General features: G+C 36.5%; 1 protein-coding gene across 4 annotated transcripts in view; it reads left to right on the top strand.

The window, feature by feature from the left end:
- LOC115216968 (protein-glucosylgalactosylhydroxylysine glucosidase) overlaps positions 1-24914 on the top strand; it is a 32668-nt gene extending 7754 nt beyond the window's left edge. For 2 of the 4 annotated variants that reach the window (XM_029786442.2, XM_036507104.1), the window contains exons 2-12: positions 1651-1835; positions 3245-3453; positions 5090-5312; positions 6773-6951; positions 8317-8546; positions 11573-11756; positions 13479-13688; positions 14531-14746; positions 18620-18720; positions 20977-21105; positions 24348-24914. In XM_029786442.2, coding sequence (XP_029642302.1) covers positions 1651-1835; positions 3245-3453; positions 5090-5312; positions 6773-6951; positions 8317-8546; positions 11573-11756; positions 13479-13688; positions 14531-14746; positions 18620-18720; positions 20977-21105; positions 24348-24791 — 2310 coding nt within the window. In that variant the 3' untranslated portion in view covers positions 24792-24914. Of the gene's footprint in view, positions 1-799; positions 902-1649; positions 1836-3244; positions 3454-5089; positions 5313-6772; positions 6952-8316; positions 8547-11572; positions 11757-13478; positions 13689-14530; positions 14747-18619; positions 18721-20976; positions 21106-24347 lie in introns of those variants that run through there. The other 2 variants (XM_029786443.2, XM_036507103.1) reach the window with 2 other exon arrangements.
- The last annotated feature ends 411 nt before the right edge of the window (positions 24915-25325 follow it).

Here is a 25325-nt window from a genome sequence, read left to right as displayed (position 1 = left end):
ACTGAATGCTCTAAATGAGGAGTAGATAGACAGCCGACAAATGATGAAGGGTCGTTCTTCGTTGTTTCCGTTTTCAACTCATTTGTTTTTGTACTCTTGTTTACAGTTGATAATGTCCTGTACTCATATATGCATGTATATATATATATATATACTATATATATATATATAATATATATATATATATATATACATACATGCATACATATATATATGTATATATATTATATATCTATATATTTATATATATATTTTTTTTTTTTACTGCATGTGCACGCCCAAACTGTGGTACCTGCCCCCTCCTACTTGAAGGCTCTGAATTTACCTTCAAAACAAGGTACGAAGTTTAAAATCAAGACTAACTTCCTGTTCCTCCGAGAACCTTATTACGTTCTCATTGCGCTGGTTGCCAACATAATTATGTTGGAAAACGAGTCTCCCGTTACGTAAACGAGTAGCGGTGCATAAAGAACAAATAAATCTCCCGGAATACCGACAAATTCCACTGAGTGACCACATAGACTTATGCGCTAAAGACTTAAACCCCAAATTCCATATATTCCCCTTCTACCAATGTAAAGACGGGATCACCACACAGGAGAGAATTAACAAGGAGAATCTCTTTATTGAAAAATTCCAAACACAACTTAATATACAAACTCCTCGTTGATCAAACTTCCCTTTTCTACCTCATTCTTCATGGATGGACTCACACAAATATATAAGGATTTTATAATTTGGGGTTGATGAGCAGCCTTTATTACAGACGATTTTGTGAAACAAAAATTGAAGAACTCAAAAGAGTTGTCTCCCCTTATTCACAACACAGGAACTGAAGAACCACAATTACTATTACTTCCTGTTTTTGCCAACATCCTTAATTAAACCAAACAACCTCAAGGTAACTTTTTCGTGAACTATCACTAAACTCAAGATACACAACGAACTCACAATGTATCGGAGTACTTATTTTTTAATTTTTGTACACATTTATTATTATTCTTTTGCAAAAAACAATGCAACTTTCTTTTTTCCCCTTTCTCATTTATAAAAAAACTTTTGTTACATAACTATTCTTGACGAAAACCGGTTTGAATAAATATATATTTATATATTTTTCAATTTCTCATTTCATTAAAATGTTCTTTCAATCTAGCATTCTGCATTTTTACAATTTTTCCTTGCCTATCATTTCTCCACGTACGGTCAAACAAACCCACCATTTATTGATATATATAATATATATGATATATATATATATATATATATATATATATATATATAATATTAATTCGAGACAAAACCACTATTTGCAAAACAAATAAGGAAAGAACTAATCAATACATAAAAATTTTTAATATAATTTCTTTATATTAAAAATGTTTACGTATTGATTAAGTCTTTCCTTGTTTGTTTTGCAAAATAGTGGTTTTGTCTCGAATTAATATTATATAATATTTTACTATAAAATTGGATTTAATCCTAAATCTGATTTTTCCCTGTAAATTGGATTATTCCCTAATATTTATTATTATATATATTATATATATATATATATATATATGCAGAAGTGGTTTCTGTGTCGTAAGAAGCTTGCTTTCCAACCACATTAACGTAATGAATTGAGTGATTTATTTATTTTTCTCTTAGATGCTATTGGTTGTTTGTCTACTATTGCTAACATGTTTGACAGGACAGGTTTCTGCAACTTCCGACTCGTACAGTTCAACTAGAGGCTACAATGGAGATGGCTTACATCTTGGATATTATCAACAGATGCTCAAAGATAAAGATATACTTTTGCCAGTAGACGACACGGTTTTTGAAACCGATATGTGAGTTTTACTTTACAGCATTTTATAATCTCTTTTGTAATCATTTTATATGAGAAATTTATAGGGAAGTTAACAATAGCCCGGCAATAGAAAATGAAGATGAACTTAGTGCTAATTATTGTTGGGTCCTTGGGGACAGTTTCGGAAAGCATCAAAAAGAATATAAAGGAAATCGGAATAGAGTGCCCAGTAGAATTGTTATAGAAATTTCACCTTCTTGGCACGGCAAAAATAATAAGGAAAGTCTAAGATAGTTGGAAAGAACAGACAGCATTGTACCGTAGGCTGCAGGTAGTAATAATAACAAGAGCAAACCTCCACCTTAGGCAACACCAACTCCCTTTCAACGATTAGCCAGAAATGATTTTTTAAATGAGAACATCTGAAATAAACTTGATTGCTCTCACAAACGAGAATACTAAAAATGAACCCGGCTACTCTCAAAAATTAAGTAAAAATAAAAAAAACAGAAAAATTATCCAGAATCCTTGTCCAGTACCGGATCAATCCCCAAATCTAATCGGTTCGTGCCAGTCACGAAGTCACGAAGCCAAACATTCCTGAAAGTTTCATCCGAACGCAGGTATAATTCAAATACTTTTACTTCCGACACATGTTCGAAGATTTCACTGATATATTCCAAAGGAAATAATAATGTTTAAAGCATGTAATCTTCTCTTCAGGGAAGTGAAGAAATGAAACTCGTCAATAAGACATTTTAACAGAAAATGATGGATATGTATAGTGATTTACTGAACACTATTTATTGTCTGTAAAAACGTATAGGATATAAAGTCAGACAGAAGTAGCCTATAGAAAGAGGAGGGATATTTTTTAGTGAATGTTAAATATAAAAAGAACATTAATGATTAAATTATATAGAATGATAGAGATTACTTATATGAACTTATATATTATATATATTATATATATATAGATATATTATATATATATTATATATATTATATATAATATATATACATATATATATATATATATATATACATATATATATATACATATATATATATATATATTATACAATATATATATATGTGTGTGTGTGGAGGCGCAATGGCCCAGTGGTTAGGGCAGCGGACTCGCGGTCGTAGGATCGCGGTTTCGATTCCTAGACCGGGCGTTGTGAGTGTTTATTGAGCGAAAACACCTAAAAGCTCCACGATGCTCCGGCAGGGGGTGGTGGTGATCCCTGCTGTACTCTTTCACCACAACTTTCTCTCACTCTTTCTTCTGTTGGCCTGCTCGCTTAGCCAGCGAGGTGGCGTCATTCGAAGGGCTAAAACAATGCAAAGCGCATTGTGACCAGCGATGTGTAGCAACATCTGATGGTCTGGTCGGTCTCGTGATATATATATATATATATATGCGCTCAATTTTATATTTGTTAGGATGCCTAATAATACTCGTAAGCACCCAACTGTTGGTAATGGTTATATTTCAACTGTGGTTTTATCAGACACTATATTTATGAATGGTCTTTACAACGGCTTGACGCTGAAAAGCCACAGAGCACGGATTCCAACGGTAGCTGGGATTAAAGCCGCCATTTCCACAAAGGACCACACAAACGACAAATACGCATTAAACGTGCAACATGGTAAGTTGTTTTCTTGACTATTCTCTTGCGGTACCTTAATAATAATACTTTAATGTTCCACGTCCTGCGTTGCTGTGTTTTTTTCTCTTTTTTTCTGTGTTTTCTTGTTTGGATTAAACTATATATATATATATATATATATATATATATATATATATATCTTCTGTTGTGTCTGGGGAGAGGTAATTTTCCACTTATTTCGTATTCTTATTTTCCTAAAGAAATAAGTGGAAATTTTACCGGTGAGCGTCATTGACATCGGTGGATAATATAAGTGTATTGTGTGTTAATGTGTGTGTATGGGTGTGTGTGTGTGGAGTGTGTGTGGGTGTGTGTGTGTTGTGTGTGGAGGTGTGTGTGTGTGATAGTTTGATCCTTCTACGAGCAACAATCGTTGTTGAACATAAAAACCACAATATGTGGTGTGGTGTGTGTGTGTGAGTGTGTGTGTGTGTGTGTGTGTGTGTGTGAGTGTGTGTGTGTGTGATAGTTTGATCCTTCTACGAGCAACAATCGTTGTTGAACATAAAACCACAATATGTGTGTGTGTGAGTGTGTGTGTGTGTGTTGTGTGTGTGTGTGTGAGTGTGTGTGTGTGTGATAGTTTGATCCTTCTACGAGCAACAATCGTGTTGAACATAAAACCACAATATGTGTGGTGTGTGTGTGTGAGTGTTGTGGGTTGTTGTGTGTGGTGGGTGTGTGTGAGTGGTGTGTGTGTGATAGTTTGATCTTCTACGAGCAACAATCGTTGTTGAACATAAAACCACAATATGTGTGTGTGTGTGTGTGTGTGTGTTAATGTGTGTGTGTGTGAGTGTGTGTGTGTGTGTGATAGTTTGATCCTTCTACGAGCAACAATCGTTGTTGAACATAAAACCACAATATGTGTGTGTGAGTGTGTGTGTGTGTGTGTGTGTGATAGTTTGATCCTTCTACGAGCAACAATCGTTGTTGAACATAAAACCACAATATGTGTGTGTGTGTGTGTGTGTGTGTTAATGTGTGTGTGTGTGTGTGTGTGTGTGTGTGATAGTTTGATCCTTCTACGAGCAACAATCGTTGTTGAACATAAATCCACAATATGTGTGTGTGTGTGTGAGTGTGTGTGTGTGTGTGATAGTTTGATCCTTCTACGAGCAACAATCGTTGTTGAACATAAATCCACAATATGTGTGTGTGTGTGAGTGTGTGTGCGTGTGAGTGTGTGTGTGTGTGATAGTTTGATCCTTCTACGAGCAACAATCGTTGTTGAACATAAAACCACAATATGTGTGTGTGTGTGTGTGTGTGGTGTATGTGTGTGTGTGTGTGTGTGTGTGTGTGTGAGAGAGTGTGTGTGTGTCACTCAGTATATGTTTTTGTGATATCTATATCTGTTGATAAACAAGCATACATACATATAGACGTGTCTGTCAGTGGAATTTGAACTCAGAACGTAACGATAGACAAAATAGCTGCCAAGCACATAACCGGCGTTCTAACGATTCTGCCAGCTCGTCCATCTTAAATGTAATTAAATAATAACATAATAACATTAGCAACAACAACAACAACAACAACAATAACAAGAACAGCGACTGTATTATAATGTTCTCTGTTTAACTATTTTATTTCTTTTGTTTAAATATTACAGGTTTGTTTACGCACGTAAGCTTTGTGGAAAATTTGGGGAGTTGTGTCGAAACAATTTATGCCCACCGACAACTAAAAGAAGTTCTTGTTGTTGAAATAACCCTTGAACGAACTGGAAATTCTAACAAAGACTTCGAAGTAAACTTAGATTTCAACTACACTTCCAGCGATGATCTTAAATCTGTGAAGGAGACCCATAACGTACCAGGTCTAGAGAATGTCAAGTAATTATTCATTTTGTGCCTATCTAAACTCTTTTATTATCCCCTTAAATATACATACATACATACATACATACATACATACATACATACATATATTTTGTACTGTCGTTACTGTCCTGTTTTTGTTACCATTTTTACCCCTCTGCAAAAAGACGTCAAATTTTATTTGATTTGCTTTTCGCAGGAACGAAAGTTTCTATCGAAGATACGTCTCGCCTTCACCTTCGAAACGTAGAGTAGATGAAACCATGGCGACTGAAGAAGGGGTTTTTACCTTGTGTTATTTGTCCTGTACTCTTTTTTTTTTTTGATGTTTAAGAAAAATGTCCAGTTCCTTGGGTTTGTGTCTATGTTTTCGTTTTTCATTGTGTTCGACGTTTATTTGGTGTACTGTACTCATATATGCGTGTATATATACATGTAGAGGTAGGTACGTACATATATGTATATATATATGCATATGTTTTATTTATTAATATATGATATATATATATATATATATATCGTTTGGGATTTGGTTTGCAAGATTCTTTATGTGAGTTCGTGTGTTGAAGCATCTATTATACTGTCAGGGGAGAGTCATTTTCTTTTTGTGCCTTATAATTTAACACACTCACCGGTAAAATTTCCATTTTTACAAGCACGTAAGCACACCAGCATCGGTTGTCAAGTGATGGGGGGGGGGGACAAACACGACACAAACACACACACAACACCACACACACACACACACACACACACCACACACACACACACGCACACACAACACACATCTATATATAATATATATATACACACTTGGTAGGCAGAAGGAAGGAAACTGAAGAAGCCTTTCGTATATATATATATATTATATATATATATATATATATATATATATATAATATATATATATATATGTGTGTGTGTGTGTGTGTGTATGTATGTATGTATCTGTAGAAATATGTGTTCATGCATACATCCAGTATTTGTTACAGTTGGGTTGATATTCAGCATTTGATCACACATATGATGCATAAATTTCTTTATAAGTTTTTCTAATTTCATATCTTTGTTGGTAGAGCACTCAAGAAGTATTTTAGTTACCTCGGTAACTAAAATACTTTTAATCCTCTTGGTGGGGGGGGGGTCGATAAATTAAGAAACAGTGAAATACTGGGCTCAATGTAAAGTGGGGCAAAATTTGAAACCATCATCATTATTATTATTATTATTATTATTATTATTATTATTATTATCATCATCATCATCATCATCATCATCATCATCATCATCATCATCATCATCATCATCATCATCATTATTATTATTATTTTCTTTTTTATTATTAAGGTGGCAAGCTGACAAAATCGTTAGCTCGCCAGACAAAATGCTTAGGGGAAATTTCAGTAAAAAGGATTATTATTGTTGTTGTTGTTGTTGTTGTTGTTATTATTATTATCATTACAATTTTTTTTTAGATACTTCCATGGTGAGAACATTGACAGTGAAGAATATGATGCTAAAGAAAAGTCAGTTCACATGCTTTACACTAATGTTCCGTCTAAGCTAGTCCTGTCCAACGACAAAAAGAAAACTTTTTATTTTCTCACGGCGTTAGGAACCCAGAAAGACCAAGTTATCGATGCATATGAAAAAGGTTCGTGAGGATTTCACTTTTTTTCTATAATAATTTTCCCGTTGAAACACTAATATTTGTTTCAGTTCTCCTAGAAGTTCACAATAAGCTGCCCTTAGTTAACATTAAGCAATTTTCTTCTTGGTCGTCACTTTTTCTTCTTAATTTAATTTCAATTTTTCTAGACATGATCCTGTTGCAAATAACCGAATCTCTGCATTTTCTTTCTTTGTTTTGTTATTCAAAAAAATCTTCCTCTTTTCAGTCAATGCATTAAATGCATTAAGTTGTTGCCTTTGGTCCTTCATCGAGGGAATATCAAGAATTATGTAAGTGTATCTCGTTTCGAAGGCAGACGAATTCACCTCATTATATTTTCAGTATCAGGGCGACTAGCTGGTGGAATCGTTAGCTCTACAGACAAATTACACACTTAAAGGCGGCGAGCTGGCAGAAACGTTAGCACGCCGGGCGAAATGCCTAGCGGTATTTCGTCTGCCGCTACGTTCTGAGTTCAAATTCCGCCGAGGTCGACTTTGCCTTTCATCCTTTCGAGGTCGATTAAATAAGTACCAGTTATGCACTGGAGTCGATATAATCGACTTGATCCGTTTGTCTATCCTTGTTTGTCCTCTCTGTGTTTAGCCCCTTGTGGGTAGTAAAGAAATAGGTATTTTGTTAGCTTAGAAGAATAGTAAAGTGTTTTGAATTAAATATAATCTCAGCAACATAAGACAGCTAATTAGGTCCCATCAGACGAGATGTTTTGCAAAATCTATCCCAGCTTATTGCATCCTGACAACAACTCCTTCGACGACAACGGTGTCAAGTTGTATCAGTCCAAGTCGACGGCCTTTATCTTGAATGAATAAACATTCTACCATCTTACTTATTAAATCAAAATGGCAAACATATAATATATTTTGGATCTTTTCGGTTTGAACAGCAGTTTTTTTTAAATAATTTCCACGTATCTAAACACTTTTAAACTTCGTATACTGGTAGAATGTGTTTATAAAACATCTTTTTCTCTAAGCTTTATAGAGAAAATTCTATAGTTTGTAAGATATTTGTTGTTGTTTTTATTTCAATTTCTGCAATTTCAACCAATCAATGACGTCTATTGAGGTGAAAACATTCTGTGTCGTATGAATATGTCCCTCGTTTAAGAAACAGATTGGGTTTATTTACATTTCTGAAGAAAAAAGATACCCTTCCCCCCACCCCTAACCCTAACCCTAACTAACCCTAACTCTAAAACAGATTGAAATGCAATAGATCGATTCTAGGATCATAGTTATGGATGACAATTTCATATGACACCGCTAGAAAAAACTGCCGTTCAAACCGAAAAGATCCTATATTTTCCTTTATTTTGTTTGGCAGCAATGGAAATGGCCAAGAAAAATGTCCTTATGAATGAACACGCCAACGCTTGGTTGGAAATTTGGAAGAACGGTTACATTGACGTGAGAGGAGACCATAATTTGGCACAGATAACATATGCAGCACAATATTACATTCTCAGTGCACTACCGTCAAATGGTACCTCTGGCGATCCAGATTTCGTTGGTCTCTCACCGACTGGTTTGGCACATGGAATAATTGAAGATGTTGTAAGTATTTTTGTTGGCTCTCTATATTTTCGTGTGCGTATGTGTGTGTATAAATGTATGTCCATACGTCTGTGGTTAAGAAGTTCACTTCTGGTTCTAAATTTGGCATATGTGTGTGCCTGTTTCCTTGGCTGTGTTTATGGTTTGTCCCAAAGCTTATTCTGGGGTTCATGCGTTCGACTAAATCCCCTGAAGATAATATCCTAGCATGGCCGTAGTTGAGTGACTGAAATCAGCAATACATACACGCATACATAGAGGGCGTAGCTGTGTAGTAAGAAGTTTGCTTCTTAACCACGTGGTTCTGGGTTCAGTTCCATTGCATGAAACTCTAAGCAAGTATCCTCTCCTATAGCCTAAGGGCTGACCAAATTTGTGTGAATGGATTTGATAGACGGAAACTGAAAGAAGCCCATTGCCTATATATATATATATATATATATATATATATTATATCAGAACACGTCCACATGGGTTCCATTGGTTGCACGCAATGCATCTAGGCAATACAATAAACTGTAGATGCTATAAAGATAATTTATGAACAACTTCTGTGTGTGGGGGGGGGGGAGTATTAATTAATACTGTTACCCTAACTGCCACTGCAAAATTCCTGAAGTAAATCCAGCGGAAGTGTGCCACAACTACGGGTGACACCAGGTAGCCTAAACTGTGCCAGTGCTCTACTCAGCATTTAAACACACTAATCTAATAATATGTATTATCTAAATTTTATACATATATATATATATATATATAAGCAGAAATACCCGGCGTTGCTCGGGGTTAAAGAGACTAATGAAATTTTAAAACGTCGTCTGGATTGCACAGGTCTCAACTGCTATTATCTAAGATACCAACTTTCTTCATTAATAACCCTCCAACCCATGCCAGTATGGAACATAGACGTTAAGTGAAATATTAAAAGAAAGTTTTCAACTCATAAATGTATTATTAAAGAAAATATACGTAATTCAAGAACATATTTTGTCTCGCTTATTTCGTAACCAAAAAACAGGTACAGATTATAAACAATGAAAGGCTGATTTTGGTTGTTCATTTGACAGAAGTAGTAGAGAGCCAATCCGATGATAAACCTGACCTTGGATCTTGAAAGTTTGCATGAATCCTGACTCAGTTAAATCTCTTGTGGCTCCAAATGATGTCATCTGTAGTGCAGCGGTGTATTGCCTAATTTTGTTTTGGAAGTGCTTAGAATCTTGGTCAGTTTATGACAACAGTTTCTTCAACAGCTCCAGAGATTAGGGGATTGCAGAGAGTTTAACCTTTCCACCACTGCAGCACAGTGCAGGTGTCTCTCCAGGCCACTTCCTTGCTTTACAGTGTATGCACTCAGTTGTCATTGCACAAAAGTAACTCTAGTGTTATCTGCATAATGAACTGCTGGATCATAATTGAAAGCTGCTTCATGGAAGTTACTTCTCTGAGCTATTGCAGCTGCTCTTTGTTCTGCAGTGGAGATCTTATTCCTTGTTAGCCGTGCATACCTCTGTTCATCACTTTGAGATGCACTGGCTTTAGAAGTGCACAGTCTGTTCGTTTCTTGATAAGCTTCCTTTTCTGCAGCTGTCTCTCTTTCCCTGGACAAAGACATTCTTTTGGTTGACCTTGACATTGTAGACAAATTTGACACATTCCTTCTAGGCATGGTTATTTACGCATACAGAAATACATGGGTGCAGAAGATAGTAAACAATGAAAATAACTGAGTAACGGAAATTGTATTTCTTAATACGACTGGCAGAAAGTAATTATGAAATTTTTACGGAAAATAATGAATTGTACGGGTTGAAATGAAATTTATCAGTGAACCAAACACCCAGTATTGAATGAACAAAAAAAAAGTCGTTAACAACAGAAAAACACAAAACCGTTGGCAAAGTAAATAAGAAATTTTGGGGGAAATAAACTAAGTGTACGGATTTAGGTGAAATTGTTGAAGTTACTTCTGTCAGTAAATTATGATCTTGCTCTTATCAGTAATTGTGTCAACAACAAAAGAATACAAAACGTTGCAAAAGTAAATAAGAAATTTGTAAGCAAATTTAACGAAATGTACGGATTGAAGTGAAATTTATGAAGCTATTTCTGTCAGCAAATTATGTATGAAATTACTTTCATCAGTAATTGTGAACTTCTTTTTGTCAGTAATTTGTTGTTTTTGCAAAAGTGATTGAAAATTTAAAGTGAAAACAATAGCATATGAAAAATGAAAGTGAAAACAATAGAGAGTGAGATATAGAGAGAGTGGGAGAGAGAGAGAGAGAGCTATCTAGTAAGACAAATAAGAGATAGATAGATAGATAGATAGATAGATAGATAGATAGATAGATAGATAAGATATAGACATATAGTTACAGAGAGATAGATAGATACAGAGATAAAGATTGGATAGAGAGATATAGATGGAGAGACACAGAGAGATAGAGAGATGTATAGACGTCACTGGCGCCAGAAAGCCGGAAGTAAATATTTTTAAAATCTTTCAAAGATGGGAATCTAATATAAAAAGCAATATTTTTTTTATTTTCTTAAATGACTAATGTAAGGGAGACAATCAATTTCTGAAAGTTACTTCGCAAAGAGTTACCTCCCTTCTCCACGTAACCCAGGAACGGGTATTTTCTGTCCCGAGGGCTGTCTATTACTCATTACGTGAAAAATTTTAAGAGTTTAAAACCATAAGTTCCCAGTTTGTATGTTCCCAGTTTGGAGAAAATCAGTTGGAAAATACGACCGTTATAATCTTTTACACACGCACACAGACACTACGAGATATATATATATATATAATATATATATATATATATATTATATATATATATATTATTATATATATATATTATATATATATATATATATATATATATGTATATACATACATACATACATACATACATACATACATACATACATACATATGATTGAATGTGTGTGTAAATGTGTGTGAACAGGAGTATCAGAATCAACCCAACCTGTTATTATTTCACTGTATATATTGAAAGGACTATGGTGGACATGTATTCTGGGACCAAGACATATGGATGTTCCCTCCAATACTCATGTTCAATGCAGACTTGGCTAAAGTCCTTATGAAGACCAGAACCCGTACTTTAGATGCTGCTCGAGCAAGGGCTGCCATGAACGGTCACAAAGGAGCTATGTACCCATGGGAAAGTGCGCAAACAGGTCTGTGGTTAACTTTATGCTTATTTTCACACGATTTTACTTGCATACATACACACAATGTTGCACAAGCTTGCATCTGTGCTATATTTCAAACAGTCTAGTGGAGACAAATAGCTTAGCGGTAAAGATGTTGGTCTCATGATCGTAAGATTGTCGTTTCGATTCCTCGACTGGGCTATGCGTTGTATTCTTGAGCTAAGCATTTCATTTCACGTTGGTTTGCAACCACATGGTTTCGGGTTCAGTCCCACTGCGTGGCATCTTGGGTAGATGTCTTGTAAATTTCCGGGCTGATAGATACCTTGTGAGTGTAGTTGGTGGACGGAAACTATAGGGAAGCGTGTGTGCTTGTGTGTTTGTGTGTTTGTGTGTGCGCATGTTTATTTGTTTGTTTGTCCCCACCATTGCTTGATACTGTTTGTTAACCAATGTTGGTTTGTTTATGTCCCCGTAACTTAGAAGTTCGGCAAAAAAATATCGAGAGAATAAATGTCAGATTTAAACCAAAAAAAAAATTAGTATTGTGATCAACTTGGTCGACTAAACTCTTCAAAACGGTACCCCCAGCATGGCCGGGATCTAATGTCTGAAACAAGTAAACAAAACAAATATAAAAGAAAAGAAAACATTCTTAATAAAATAATTTGGTACGATCAAGTCTGTAGCAAAAATGGTAAAACACGAACGCGCATGCGCGTTCACTGACATACATATACAGATTCATGTATGAATGTGTTGTTTATCATTCATTATTAAAGGCTCGTCAAACCTCCAGACTGGCTTCTAGGTCTAGTTATGGTAGTCCAGTGTTGTTTTTCATTCAGTATTAAAGGCATTCAAGCTTCAAGACTGGCTTGTAAGTCTAGTATGGTGGTCCAGTGTGGACTGACGTGCCCAAGCAAGGCAAGGATTAATCTCCCATTCTTTTATTCTTTTACTTGTTTCAGTTATTTCACTGCGGTCATACTGGAGCACCGCCTTGAATGGGTTTTAGTCGAATAAATCCACCCCAGGACTTATTTCTTAAGCCTAGTATTTATTCTATCGGTGAGTTTACTCATAAGGTTTTGGTCAACATATTATTGGGTTGATCTTTTCTCTAACCTGCGGGTAAGACGAAGAAAATGTCTTCTCTGTCTTTCCTGGCTTTCTTCATTTTCCAGTTGACATCAACAGTTTAAGGTTTTGTCTTCTCGTACAACGTCCAATGAAGTTAGTCTTATGTCAATTAAAATCTACAAAAGAGATACAAAAGTCACAACCTTGGGCAAGTGTCTTCTGCTATAGCCTCGGGCCGACCAAAGCCTTGTCAGTGGATTTGGTAGACGGAAGCTGAAAGAAGCCCGTCGTATATATGTATATATGTGTGTGTGTGTGTGTGTGTGTGTGTGTGTGTGTGTGTGTGTGTGTGTGTGTGTGTGTGTGTGTGTGTGCGTGTGTGTGTGTGTTTGTCTCCCTAGCATCGCTTGACAAAGGATGCTGGTGTGTTTAAGTCCCCGTAACTTATCGGTTCGGCAGAAGAGACCGATAGAATAAGTACTAGGCTCACAAAGAATAAGTCCTAGGGTCGATTTGTTCGACTAAAGGCGGCGCTCCAGCACGGCCACAGCCAAATGACTGAAACAAGTAGAAGAGTAAAAGAGTAACTCACTTGTTTTCTTCTCTCTGTAAATATCATACCCTCACATCTATGTAAAAGACTACTCATATACCATATTACAGGTATGGAAACAACCAACGCGCGTTGGGTGGCCCTTTACGAACAACACGTGACAGGAGACATTGCTTTTGCCGCCCAACAGTATCTGTACATGACAAACGACCTAGATTTTTTCAAGGAAGAAAGAGGAGCAGAAATGCTTCAAAATATCGCAGAATTTTGGATACACAGGGCGGCACTCGACAAGAAGCAGATGAAATACATTATAACAGGTAATATGGATTTTATAATGATTAATATAATTTTGATATTTGATATAGTCTAAAGCAAAATGCTTAACGCCGGGGAAAATGCGGCATTTTGTCCATCTTTACGTTCTGAGTTCAAATTCTGCCAAGGTCGACATTGCCTTTCATCTTTTCAGGGTCGATAGAATAAGTACCAGTTGAATACTGGTGTTAATTAAATCAACTTACGCTCTCAACATGTGATTTCAAATTTTGCTAAGGTAAGCTTTGTTTTTGAGCAGTGTGGTTGGTCTAATATTTCTAAACCGGTGAGGGTGCTGGATATTAAGGCAGTATGACTCTCTCCAGACACAACAAAATTTGTTTCAACACACGAATCCACATACAGAATCTTGCAAACCAGATACAAAAACGAAATATTTATTTTGTTTTATTGTATTTCGAGAATCATGGCTTCCCTTGTGAGAAACACTGCTTTGAAGCATGAGAAAGTAGGTTACGATCAATGACAACCCAAACAATGCAGACATGACCATTGTTTGTTTAAATATCATTTCTACTCTGGGCACAAGACCCTGAAAATTTGGGGAAGGGGACTAGTCGATTACACTGGTACTTAATTTATCGACTCTGAAAGGATAAAAGGCGAAGTCGACCTCGGCCAAATTTGAACTCAGAAAGTAAAGACGGACGAAATACCGCTAAGCATTTTGCCCGGTATGCTAACGATTCTGCCAGCTTGTCGTGTGTAATGAGAAATTTGACTGCTATTTTTATCTTATAGGAACCTCTAGCAAGCAAAATGCTATGTTATTTGTTCTGCATTATAAAACAACTCATTGCCAAGTTCTCTCTTTATTCAATAGGTGTTATGGGCCCTGATGAATACAATTATCCTGTTGATAATTCCATCTATACCAACTACATAGCTGTCAAGAGTCTTGAAGTGGCTGTCGACTGCCTTAAACGTCTGGGTAAAGAGTCTATAAAGACAGAGGTTTACGAAATTGTGAAGGATGATATGTACTTACCATTTGATTCTAAGCTGCAGTACCACCCAGAATATGATGGATATAAGCAAGGTAGGTTAAGCATTGGTTATCTAATGTGATTCTGTTATATGTTGCTATCATTGTGTCTTTCGTGTTGTGAAGCATCCTGATGAGGGAAGTGTCTGTTTCATTAAAACATTAAATTTGTCATACTAGCAGTATCGCCCGGCGTTACTCGGGTTTGTAAGGGAAATAACTATATAAGCATTTTTAGAGATGTAAAGTATAATAGCCATCTCAATATGGCTAACCACAAAGGGGGGGTGTTACTGTAGATTTTTACGTTCTGAGATTCAATAATACATTTTTAGAGAGTTATTTCCCTTATATAATAGCAAAAAAATGCATTAAAAATGGGAAAAAATGATGGTAATTTTTTTTTTAAATCGTAGACTCATTGTAGACGCGCGCTAATACCCAGAAGGGCTCGATATGAATAACGACTATAAGATACCCGCTTTTGGTTACACTGCACCGCAAAATGTGGGAGTAGTTAGGAATCTAAATCGTAGGAGACAGACACACAACTTCACTTTTATATATAAAGATTATCAGGCACGTCTCCGAAACGGCCCGTCGATGGAACATTATCTTCGTATATTAGTATATCCTCTTAATGTTGTATAATTTCAAACTTACCCCCGGACTCCGTGTTGTAACTTATGATTCTTTATTACCTTATATCTTATCGTGTGAATTAATAATTATCGAGTGAATTATTAATTCAATAAGTTTTATATTATGTTGACGTTTTCTATATATATAAATACACAGTATTTATATATATGAGCATTTTTAAATATTTTTAAATACCTACGAGTTTTTATCTTATATCAAATCGACGTTTCTTATATCTATAGTTTATATCTATTTATGTATCTATTTTATGTATTTATATATTTTTTAAATGCCTACTTCTTTTTATATATTTTTAAATATTTGCGTATTTTTAAATATCAAATTTTCATATGTTTTTATACTTGTATGTTTTTACTACTGTATTATCTGGAACTTTATATTGATTCGTTAATGTCCAAGAAAGTACATATATATATTGAATATTCTATTGGATAATAGGTCATGTTCCTCTAGTTTTCCGCTGGTATTGCCTCCATTCAAATCTTTATATATAAAAGTGAAGTTGGGTGTCTGTCTCCTACGATTTAGATTCCTAACTACTCCCACATTTTGCGGTGCAGTTTAACCAAAACCGGGTATCTTATAGTCGTGATTCATATCGAGCCCTTCTGGGTATTAGCGCGCGTCTACGATGAGTCTACGATTTAAAAAAAATTTTATCATCATTTTTTCCCATTTTTAATGCATTTTTTTGCTATTATATAAGGGAAGTAACTCGCGTCTACGATGAATCTACAATTTTTTTTAAATTTACCATAATTTTTCCGCATTTTTAATGCATTTTCGCTCGGTTTATATAAGGGAAGTAACTCTCTATAAATGCTTTTATAGTTATTTCCCTTACAAACCCGAGCAACGCCGGGCGATACTGTTAGTATATATATGCAACTACATCCTCATATTCACAAAGGTGTTTTCATGCATACATGTAGCATAATACATATATATTTAGACATTTATCAATAATATTTATACACCAATTTGGTTTTTGTACGTACCTGACGCGGGTGTCATGCTTAAGAGAAAGAAATTGTTGAAAGAAATTTTGTTGCTTAATAAAAAAATCTTAACTAGATCTTTTGTAATTTCTGTTTTATTACTACTTCTCAACACCCATGCCCACTGGGCCAACGAAGCAGAAACTACCTTAATGGGAAAATTAAGATACTTAAATCCGACGAGTGTGTCGATCAAGGGAGAGAGGAAGTGAGAGAGATTGAGAGGGAGTGGCTGATAGGTATTTGAATGCCTTTCTATGATTGAACTAAAACTGACGTCCCAACCACACACACACACACACACACACACACACACACACACACACACACACACACACATTTGTTTTAGGTCTTCTACCCATTTGAATTCAGCCATACACCAGATAACATGTTAAGTCTTCTGTTCCGAAATTTAAATTATGAATTTGTTTTAATTATAAAATCACACCTCAGCTAAAAGACGTCTTTCGACTTTCGAATACCACCTTTTCTCTCTCTCTTTCTATATTTTTTGTTGAGTTACAATTTCTCTGTTTTGGCCAGGATTTTTCCAATTTCATTTTTCTTGTAACAAGTAATGGACAAAAGCATTAAAACATTAAATTCATAGAGCCAATCAAAATCAAAAATATTAATTCTATTTTTTCCTTTTCCTTAATACTAACAAGAGAATAGTATGAGAGAGATTTTCCTGTTATTTCTAGCAAATTGAACAACCACACAGAGTTGTTCAAATTAGTTCATTTGTTGATGTGTATAAGTAAACAAAAACTAAAACACACACACACACACACACATATATATGTATATATATATATATATATATATATATATATATATATATATGAGTGTATGTGTGTGTGATGATAAGTGTTGTGTGGTGGAAATAAACGCAACTTTCTCTTTCTATATTTTTTGTTCAGTTAGAATTTCTGTTTTGCTCAGGATTTTTCCAATTTCTTTTTTCTTGTATCAAGCAATTGACGAAAACATTTTAAAAAGATTAAATTCATAGAGCCGAACACAATCAAAACTATTAATTCTATTTTTCCCATTACTTTTTACTTTCCTACAATATCATTAATCACCGTATCCTATATACTAAGCCCAGTGAGACTGGGCTTAGTAAATTAATTTGTTCTCTAAAGGAACATAATAAACAGTTTGATTTGGAATGGAATATTCTATCTAGATCCTTTCCATATGATAAAGGTAAATCTCTTTGTCCGCTCTGTAACGAAGAACAATATCTCGTTCTGTTGTTGGAGAATTCTCTTGTAAACACGTTAAAAGAATGCGTTTATCGTTGCAAACATTAGCAAAAACATACCTTTAGTTCCTACAAGTAATGTCTACCAATCTATAAATTTCAACCTTTAACTGTCTTCTTACATTTCATTTCCACTACATATATCTATTTCCACGTTTTTAAGCTTTATTCCCATTCACCTATCGCACTATATTTCTCCACTCTTAATTTTATATTAATTTCTTGCGTTCTCCTCCTTCTCTTTCTCTAAATTGCCATTGACGTTAAATCTATTAACGGTTATTAAAACAATAACTTGCTAGCGATCCCCTTCGTTATATACACGGTAATCTCATTCAGTTAAAATGGCTTATTGATGTGTTTTGTTTCTCTTTTTTCCCTGACGAGATAATTACATTGTTTTATATCATTCTATTCCCTTCGGAATAATATCAATGTTTTCTTCGAAACATATGTCGGAAGTATAAATATTTTAATAACACCTGCGTTTAACTATATAGATAGATAGATAGATAGATAGATAGATAGATATAGATATATATATAGAGAGAGAGATATATAGATATATGTACACACATATATATACATATATTTACATATACATCCTCCCATCACACACCTACATCCTCACTTATACAAACATGCATATGCGTATAAATGAAAGGGACACGTGTGCACAAAAGTCGCACATATGTACCGGACACAGTCTTACATTCATATACATACATATATACATAAACATATATGCACACACACACATACACATATAAAGTATATACATACATATACATATACATATACATATACTCACACACGTACACATTCATACAATTAAAAAGAAAAAAAGAAGACATGAAAAAATATATATGTTTGAGTGTATGTGCATGTGCGTATACATGTTTCTGTGAGTGTGTACGTATGTTGACGTTATGAACGCAGGAGGTCTATGTATTGTGAGAATATGTTTATCCACAGCGGTGTGTGTTTTATTTTCAGGTACTAAAGTGAAACAAGCGGATGTCATTCTTCTTGGTTTTCCACTGATGATGAATATGCCAAAATCTGTAAGATACAACGATCTGGTCAAATACGAAACGGTAAGCTTGGTTAAACCTGATTACAGCACAAACATTAAATCAGTCACTATTACTATGTATATTAAGGCTGGCAGAATCGTTAGCACGCTGGACGAAATGCTTAGCAGTATTTTGCCCGTCGCTACGCTCTGGGTTCAAATTCTGCCGAGGTCGACTTTACCTTTCATCCTTTCGGGTTCGATAAATTAAGTACCAGTGAAACACTGGGGTCGATGTAATCGACTGTCGCCCTCTCCCAAATTTCAGGTCTTGTGCCTATAATAGAAAGGACTATTATTATCATTTTCAAACAAATACACACACACACACACTCATACATACATTCATACATATACATACACTCATGAATATTCATACATTCAAGCATATTCATACACATCATAGTTTTACCGTCCACACTTCAACGTATGAATGAATCAGAGAAAAGTTATTGAAGCCGATTTTCTACGGCTGACGGTCTTTCTGTCGTCAACCGTCACTTGTTTCCAAACAAGAAAATAGTTCCATTCGTCTTCCATAGAACGAACAGCTCAAAGACCGTTTTGTGAAAATCTAAACAAATGTCACCGTCAGCGTGCGACGGTGACGTAGTTTTCAGTCGGCGCGCAAAAGTCAAGACAAGAGAAAGACACAGACGTGTGCACACATACACACAAGCATACACGCATGTGCATATATACACGTGTGTGTACGCGCGTGTGTGTGAGAGAGAGAGTGTGTGTGTGTGTGTGTATGTGTGTGTGTGTGTGTGTGTGTGTGTGTGTGTGTGTGTGTGTGTGTGTGTGTATGTGTGTGTGTGTGTGTGTGAATATAATCTTTCTCTATATAAAGCTGAAGTTGTCTGTGCATGGCAGGTTTGGTACCCTTCAAACTAACACTATCTCCTCCGAAACCCTGCGGCGCAAGTTGACCAAAATTGAGAGTATGATAGAAGAAGGCTTGCTCTATCTTCCGTAGAAGAAAAAATTCAAATCGGACCATGTTAACACCAAAAATTATTTACATCAAAAAGGTGCTTTTTTTCTATGAAAATCCCTGTTTTACGATTTTGTGACTGCTGTGTCGCCATTTTTTTGGTTTATTTTGGTATACGAATAGTATTAATAATAGCATCGATAAAGAACGCACAGGGATGTGTAACCGGAATAAAGCGTGCAATTTTCGGAACCGCAATTTATGTCCATTAAGGGGTTCCTGCTTAAAGAAAAACGTGGTACACAAGACTAATGTTATAACTGCCAATCAACCTAAGAAAGTATACATAGGGAGTACTAAGGACTTTAAAACGAGATATAGAGTACACGTCGGCACATTCTCAAAACCTAGGAGCAAAAAATGCAACAGCGCTGGCTACGTATATTAATAAACTAAAAATGCGGTATAAGGAATTTAGATCAGATTGGTCATTCATATCGGAAACCACCCTAAATAGAAAGTATACTGCTTCTTTTCGTTCTGATTTAGGATTACATTAACGGTCCACGTATAATCTTTACTCTCTTTACTCTTTTACTTGTTTCAGTCATTTGACTGCGGCCATGCTGGAGCACCGCCTTTTAGTCGAGCAAATCGACCCCGGGACTTATTCTTTGTAAGCCCAGTACTTATTCTATCGGTCTCTTTTGCCGAACCGCTAGGTAACGGGGACGTAAACATACCAGCATCGGTTGTCAAGCGATGTTGGGGAGGACAAACACAGACACACAAACACACAAACACACACACACACACACATATATACATATATATATATATATATATATATATTATATATATATATATACGACAGGCTTCTTTCAGTTTCCGTCTACCAAATCCACTCACAAGGCTTTGGTCGGTCCGAAGCTACAGTAGAAGACACTTTCCCAAGGTGCCACGCAGTGGGACTGAATCCGGAACCGTGTGGCTGGTAAGCAAGCTACTTACCACACGGCCACTCCTGCGTATCTATAGAATACTCAGCCATTTGCCAGCTGTCAAAAACTTATAGAAATTCGTTTAGAAATGTGAGACCGCAGGAAAAAGTCATCAGTGGTCGTTAGCTTAGTTTTTAGATTGATGTAGGTTTAACAACAATAAGAATCTTCTAATACCGTATTTACTGGCATACAAGTCGGTGACCGCGTGTGTACCGTTGGCGATTTTTTTCCTCTGTCTTCCCTTCTTTGGATCTTTCCTTTTCCTATGTTTCTGACGAAGAGCTCCGCTCGAAACGTTAAACCTTCCTTCTTTCCTGATTTTTTTTATTCTCTTTAGGTATCCGATGAAAATGGCCCAGCTATGACATGGTCGATGTTTTCTATTGGTTGGTTGGAGTTGAAGAATTCATCACAAGGCAATGCCAACTTTAAAAGGAATTTCAAAAACGTTATGGAACCTTTTAAGGTGAGTGGGATTGGGATGGGTTGTTTTTTTGTTTTGTTTTGTTTCTGTATTTTGCTTTGTTTTATTTGGGGTTTTTTATTGCCCATTCAAGAAAGAAATTATTTAGGACCTAATTCGGAGCAATCCTGTACGAAGAAGACGAGGCTGCGAAATGTTCGGGTCACCACTGTTATGAACATGAACACGGATATCTCTTACTCTCTTTACTCTTTTACTCGTTTCAGTCATTTGACTGCGGCCATGCTGGAGCACCGCATTTAGTCGAGCAACTCGACCCCAGGACTTATCCTTTGTAAGCCCAGTACTTATTCTATCGGTCTCTTTTGCCGAACCGCTAAGTGACGGGGACGTAAACACACCAGCATCGGTTGTCAAGCGATGTTGGGGGGACAAACACAGACACACAAACATATACACATACACATACATATATATATATATATACATATATATACGACGGGATTCTTTCAGTTTCCGTCTACCAAATCCACTCACAAGGCTTTGGTCGGCCCGAGGCTATAGTAGAAGACACTTGCCCAAGATGCCACGCAGTGGGATTGAACCCGGAATCATGTGGTTGGTAAGCAACTTACTTACCACATAGCCACTCCAAATCTATTGAGATTTATGATAAACAAAATATCGGTTCTTTTCGTACACATAGGCGCAGGAGTGGCTGTGTGGTAAGTAGCTTGCTAACCAACCACATGGTTCCGGGTTCAGTCCTACTGCGTGGCATCTTGGGCAAGTGTCTTCTACTATAGCCCCGGGCCGACCAATGCCTTGTGAGTGGATTTGGTAGACGGAAACTGAAAGAAGCCTGTCGTATATATATATATATATGTGTGTGTATATGTTTGTGTGTCTGTGTTTGTCCCCCTATAGCATTGCTTGACAACCGATGCTGGTGTGTTTACGTCCCCGTCACTTAGCGGTTCGGCAAAAGAGACCGATAGAATAAGTACTGGGCTTACAAGAAGAATAAGTCCCGGGGTCGATTTGCTCGACTAAACGCGGTGCTCCAGCATGGCCGCAGTCAAATGACGGAAACAAGTAAAAGAGTAAAAGAGTAAAGAAAACTGCTGTCGTTACAACGAACGACAAAACTTGGAGAGAGTTTGAATGTTATTTGTTCTTAGCATGTGGTTAGTTGGTGCTGGTGTTGCTGTTGGCTTTCGTCATTGTTTAGTAGCTGTTAGCTTGGATCAGCAACTGTCTGCGTTCGTTCACCATCTGCCCGCTGTCCCGTCTCGGCTGTCTCTCAATGTTCTCTGTCTAAGCAGCTAAGGTGCACCGAATTTATAGTGATGGTTTGACTCAAAATAAAAAACGCACCAAAAGATGGAATTATTGTTGGAGTCAGCTCTAGGTGAAGTTTTGATTGGTCAGAATGTTTCATTACGTGAGGCGGCGAGCTGGCAGAAACGTTAGCACGCCGGGCGAAATGCTTAGCGGTATTTCGTCTGCGTTACGTTGTGAGTTCAAATTCCGCCGAGGCCGACTTTGCTTTTCATCCTTTCGGGGTCGATAAATTAAGTACCAGTTACGCACTGGGGTCGATGTAATCGACTTAATACCTATGTCTGTCCTTGTTTGTCCCCCTCTGTGTTTAGCCCCTTGTGGGTAATAAAGAAATAGGTATTTCGTCTGCGTTACGTTGTGAGTTCAAATTCCGCCGAGGTCGACTTTGCCTTTCATCCTTTCGGGGTCGATAAATTAAGTACCAGTTACACACTGGGGTCGATGTAATCGACTTAATACCTATGTCTGTCCTTGTTTGTCCCCTCTGTGTTTAGTCCCTTGTGGGTAGTAAAGAAATAGGTAATATTCTAGCAAATCGCACCATCGGGTACAGTAACTTAACTGCTGAATATTCTTCGCTACACCCTCTTTCATGGTATGTTCTTTCACAAACACCTTGCTCTCCCTTGCAAACAAAAATCAGGTTATTTCTTATTAAACAAAAGCAGATTTTGTGGAGTGATTAACAACACTTATTAAAGATATTTGCAATACTTTTTAAAGATATTTGTGTGGACTAAAGCCCCTTGTATTAAATTTTGATGAGAATTACTAAATAATGTAAAGACGTAAACAACAAAATTACAAAGAACCGTGGTACAATGGACCAATCATGTCTTTACTCACGGTTAACACAATGAGTGACTCATATCCAAAGCTTCCTTTCTTTTCTGTTTTACTTTCTTCCTTTGCTTCAGTCATTGGACTACGGCCATGACGAGGCATTGAAAGGTTTTAATCGAACAATTTCACCCGAGTACTTATGTTTTGTTTTTGTTTTTTTTTTTGTTTTTTAAGAATTGTACTTTTTCTATCGGTCTCTTTCGCTGAACCGCCACGTTACGGAGATATAAACAAACCAACACTGATTGTCAAGCAGTGAGGAGGTGACAAACACAGACTCATAGACACACACAAGTACGAACACACACACACACACACACACACACACACACATATATATATATATATATATATATATATATATATGATGGGCTTCCACACAGTTTTCGTCAACCAACTTTATTCACAATGTAGTGGTCGGCAGTAGCTATAGTAGAAGACACTTGCCCAAACTGCCGCGCGGTGGTATTGAAACTGAGAGCACAAGGTTGCAAAGTGAGCTGCTTAACCACATAGCAATGCTTGCGCTTGTAAACGCAGTAGGACAGGCAATGGGTTCAGTCTGAGGCATGCTTATGCTTTGTTTTCTATCGCATATGTGTGTGCTTGTGTGCGTGTGTGTGTGTTTGACTGTTCCACCTATCTTCATTTAAATTATCCGTGCGGAAAAAAAAAGTGTTTTGAGTTGTTGTTTCTTTTTTAAATCTCCTCTAGGCAAAGCATTCCCTAGTTTCTGCTCTCTACCTGTGATAGCTGGTGAAATGACAAAAAGAATACCTTACCTGAAAAATGGGAAAGAATTGACAACAGACTTTCTGTTGTCAATTCTTTCCCACTTTTCAGGTAAAGTATTCTTTGGACTACGTCAGCAAGGTCGAGAGAGGAATCCTGACGATTGGGCTACCCAGGATTTTCCCACATCTAGCCCAGGCCTGCGCAAGACTGGAGAAGAAACTGGAGAGGACATGAAGCCTGTCTCAATAAGTTTCGTCTGACCCTACTAGCTTGGAAAAACAAACCTAAAACTGGACGAACCAGCCATTCTTCTCATATTGGCTAAAATCTAATATGTATTTTTTCTATCTTCTTTTTCCCAGATGTGGTCCGAATATAATGATGGAACTGGAGCAGTGAATTTCCTTACTGGAATGGGCGGCTTTCTGCAGAGTTTGACATTTGGATATGGTGGTTTCAGAATATATAAAGACCGTCTTGAATTCGATCCGCAGCTTCCAGAGGGATCGACTAATATCACTCTACACAACATTGACTATCGTGGCGGCAGTTTCACTCTGAGTTTCAATGCAGCGATTATGTCGATAACGTTAACGAAGCCAGGAGATAAAGATTTTATATTAAGCCTTAAAGAGTCTGGGCTAGATATACCATTACCGTTCGGAAAAAAGGTAGTTACTTCTATCGAGAGGTCAGCTCTTTTTGTAAATGACTCTTTTAACCCTGGTTATTCATCTTCCTGTTCGTTGAAGTCGTGTGCAATGTTATTAATCGTAAGCTTTGTGTTTCCTTTTCACCTTGTTTAAAATAGATGAACGAAAAACTAAAAGAAATACTAAAAGAGTGAAACGCTATGTATTAAAACATTATAGCTGGGTAATTTTGAATAAAAACCTTTTAAATCTTTAATGTTCGCAAGAGACTCACAATATTTATAAGGCAGCAGTGTTATTTGTGTATCGAATAGAATATAATGCAATATTTGTTCCGATTCTCTGCTCGCACAATTCACATCCTGTGATGGTCCACTTTGTCTTTCATCAGTCCGGAGTCGATGAAAAAAAATGGGCATTACTTTAGTGCCACGAGCTGTGTATTTATTGTGTTTGTTTGAGACCATTGTCGCGTGGTTTGTCGTTGTCGGCCTTTCGAGTTGGGTCGCCATTTTTGCGGGTTTGAGTTATCGCGAGAAAGACCGATGCTGTAGCTTCATTAACTGAAAGTAAGGCCAGGCTAGCTGCATGTAGTACAACAAAATCATACTCGCGAACGTTTAACAACAGATTTGGATCTTTTCAGTTTGAACGGCAGTTTTTTCTAGCGGTGTCATATGAAATTGT

The sequence above is a fragment of the Octopus sinensis genome, linkage group LG11, assembly GCF_006345805.1.
Source record: "Octopus sinensis linkage group LG11, ASM634580v1, whole genome shotgun sequence".
Taxonomy (NCBI): Eukaryota; Metazoa; Mollusca; class Cephalopoda; order Octopoda; family Octopodidae; genus Octopus; species Octopus sinensis.
This window is presented reverse-complemented; position numbering and strand designations above follow the sequence as displayed.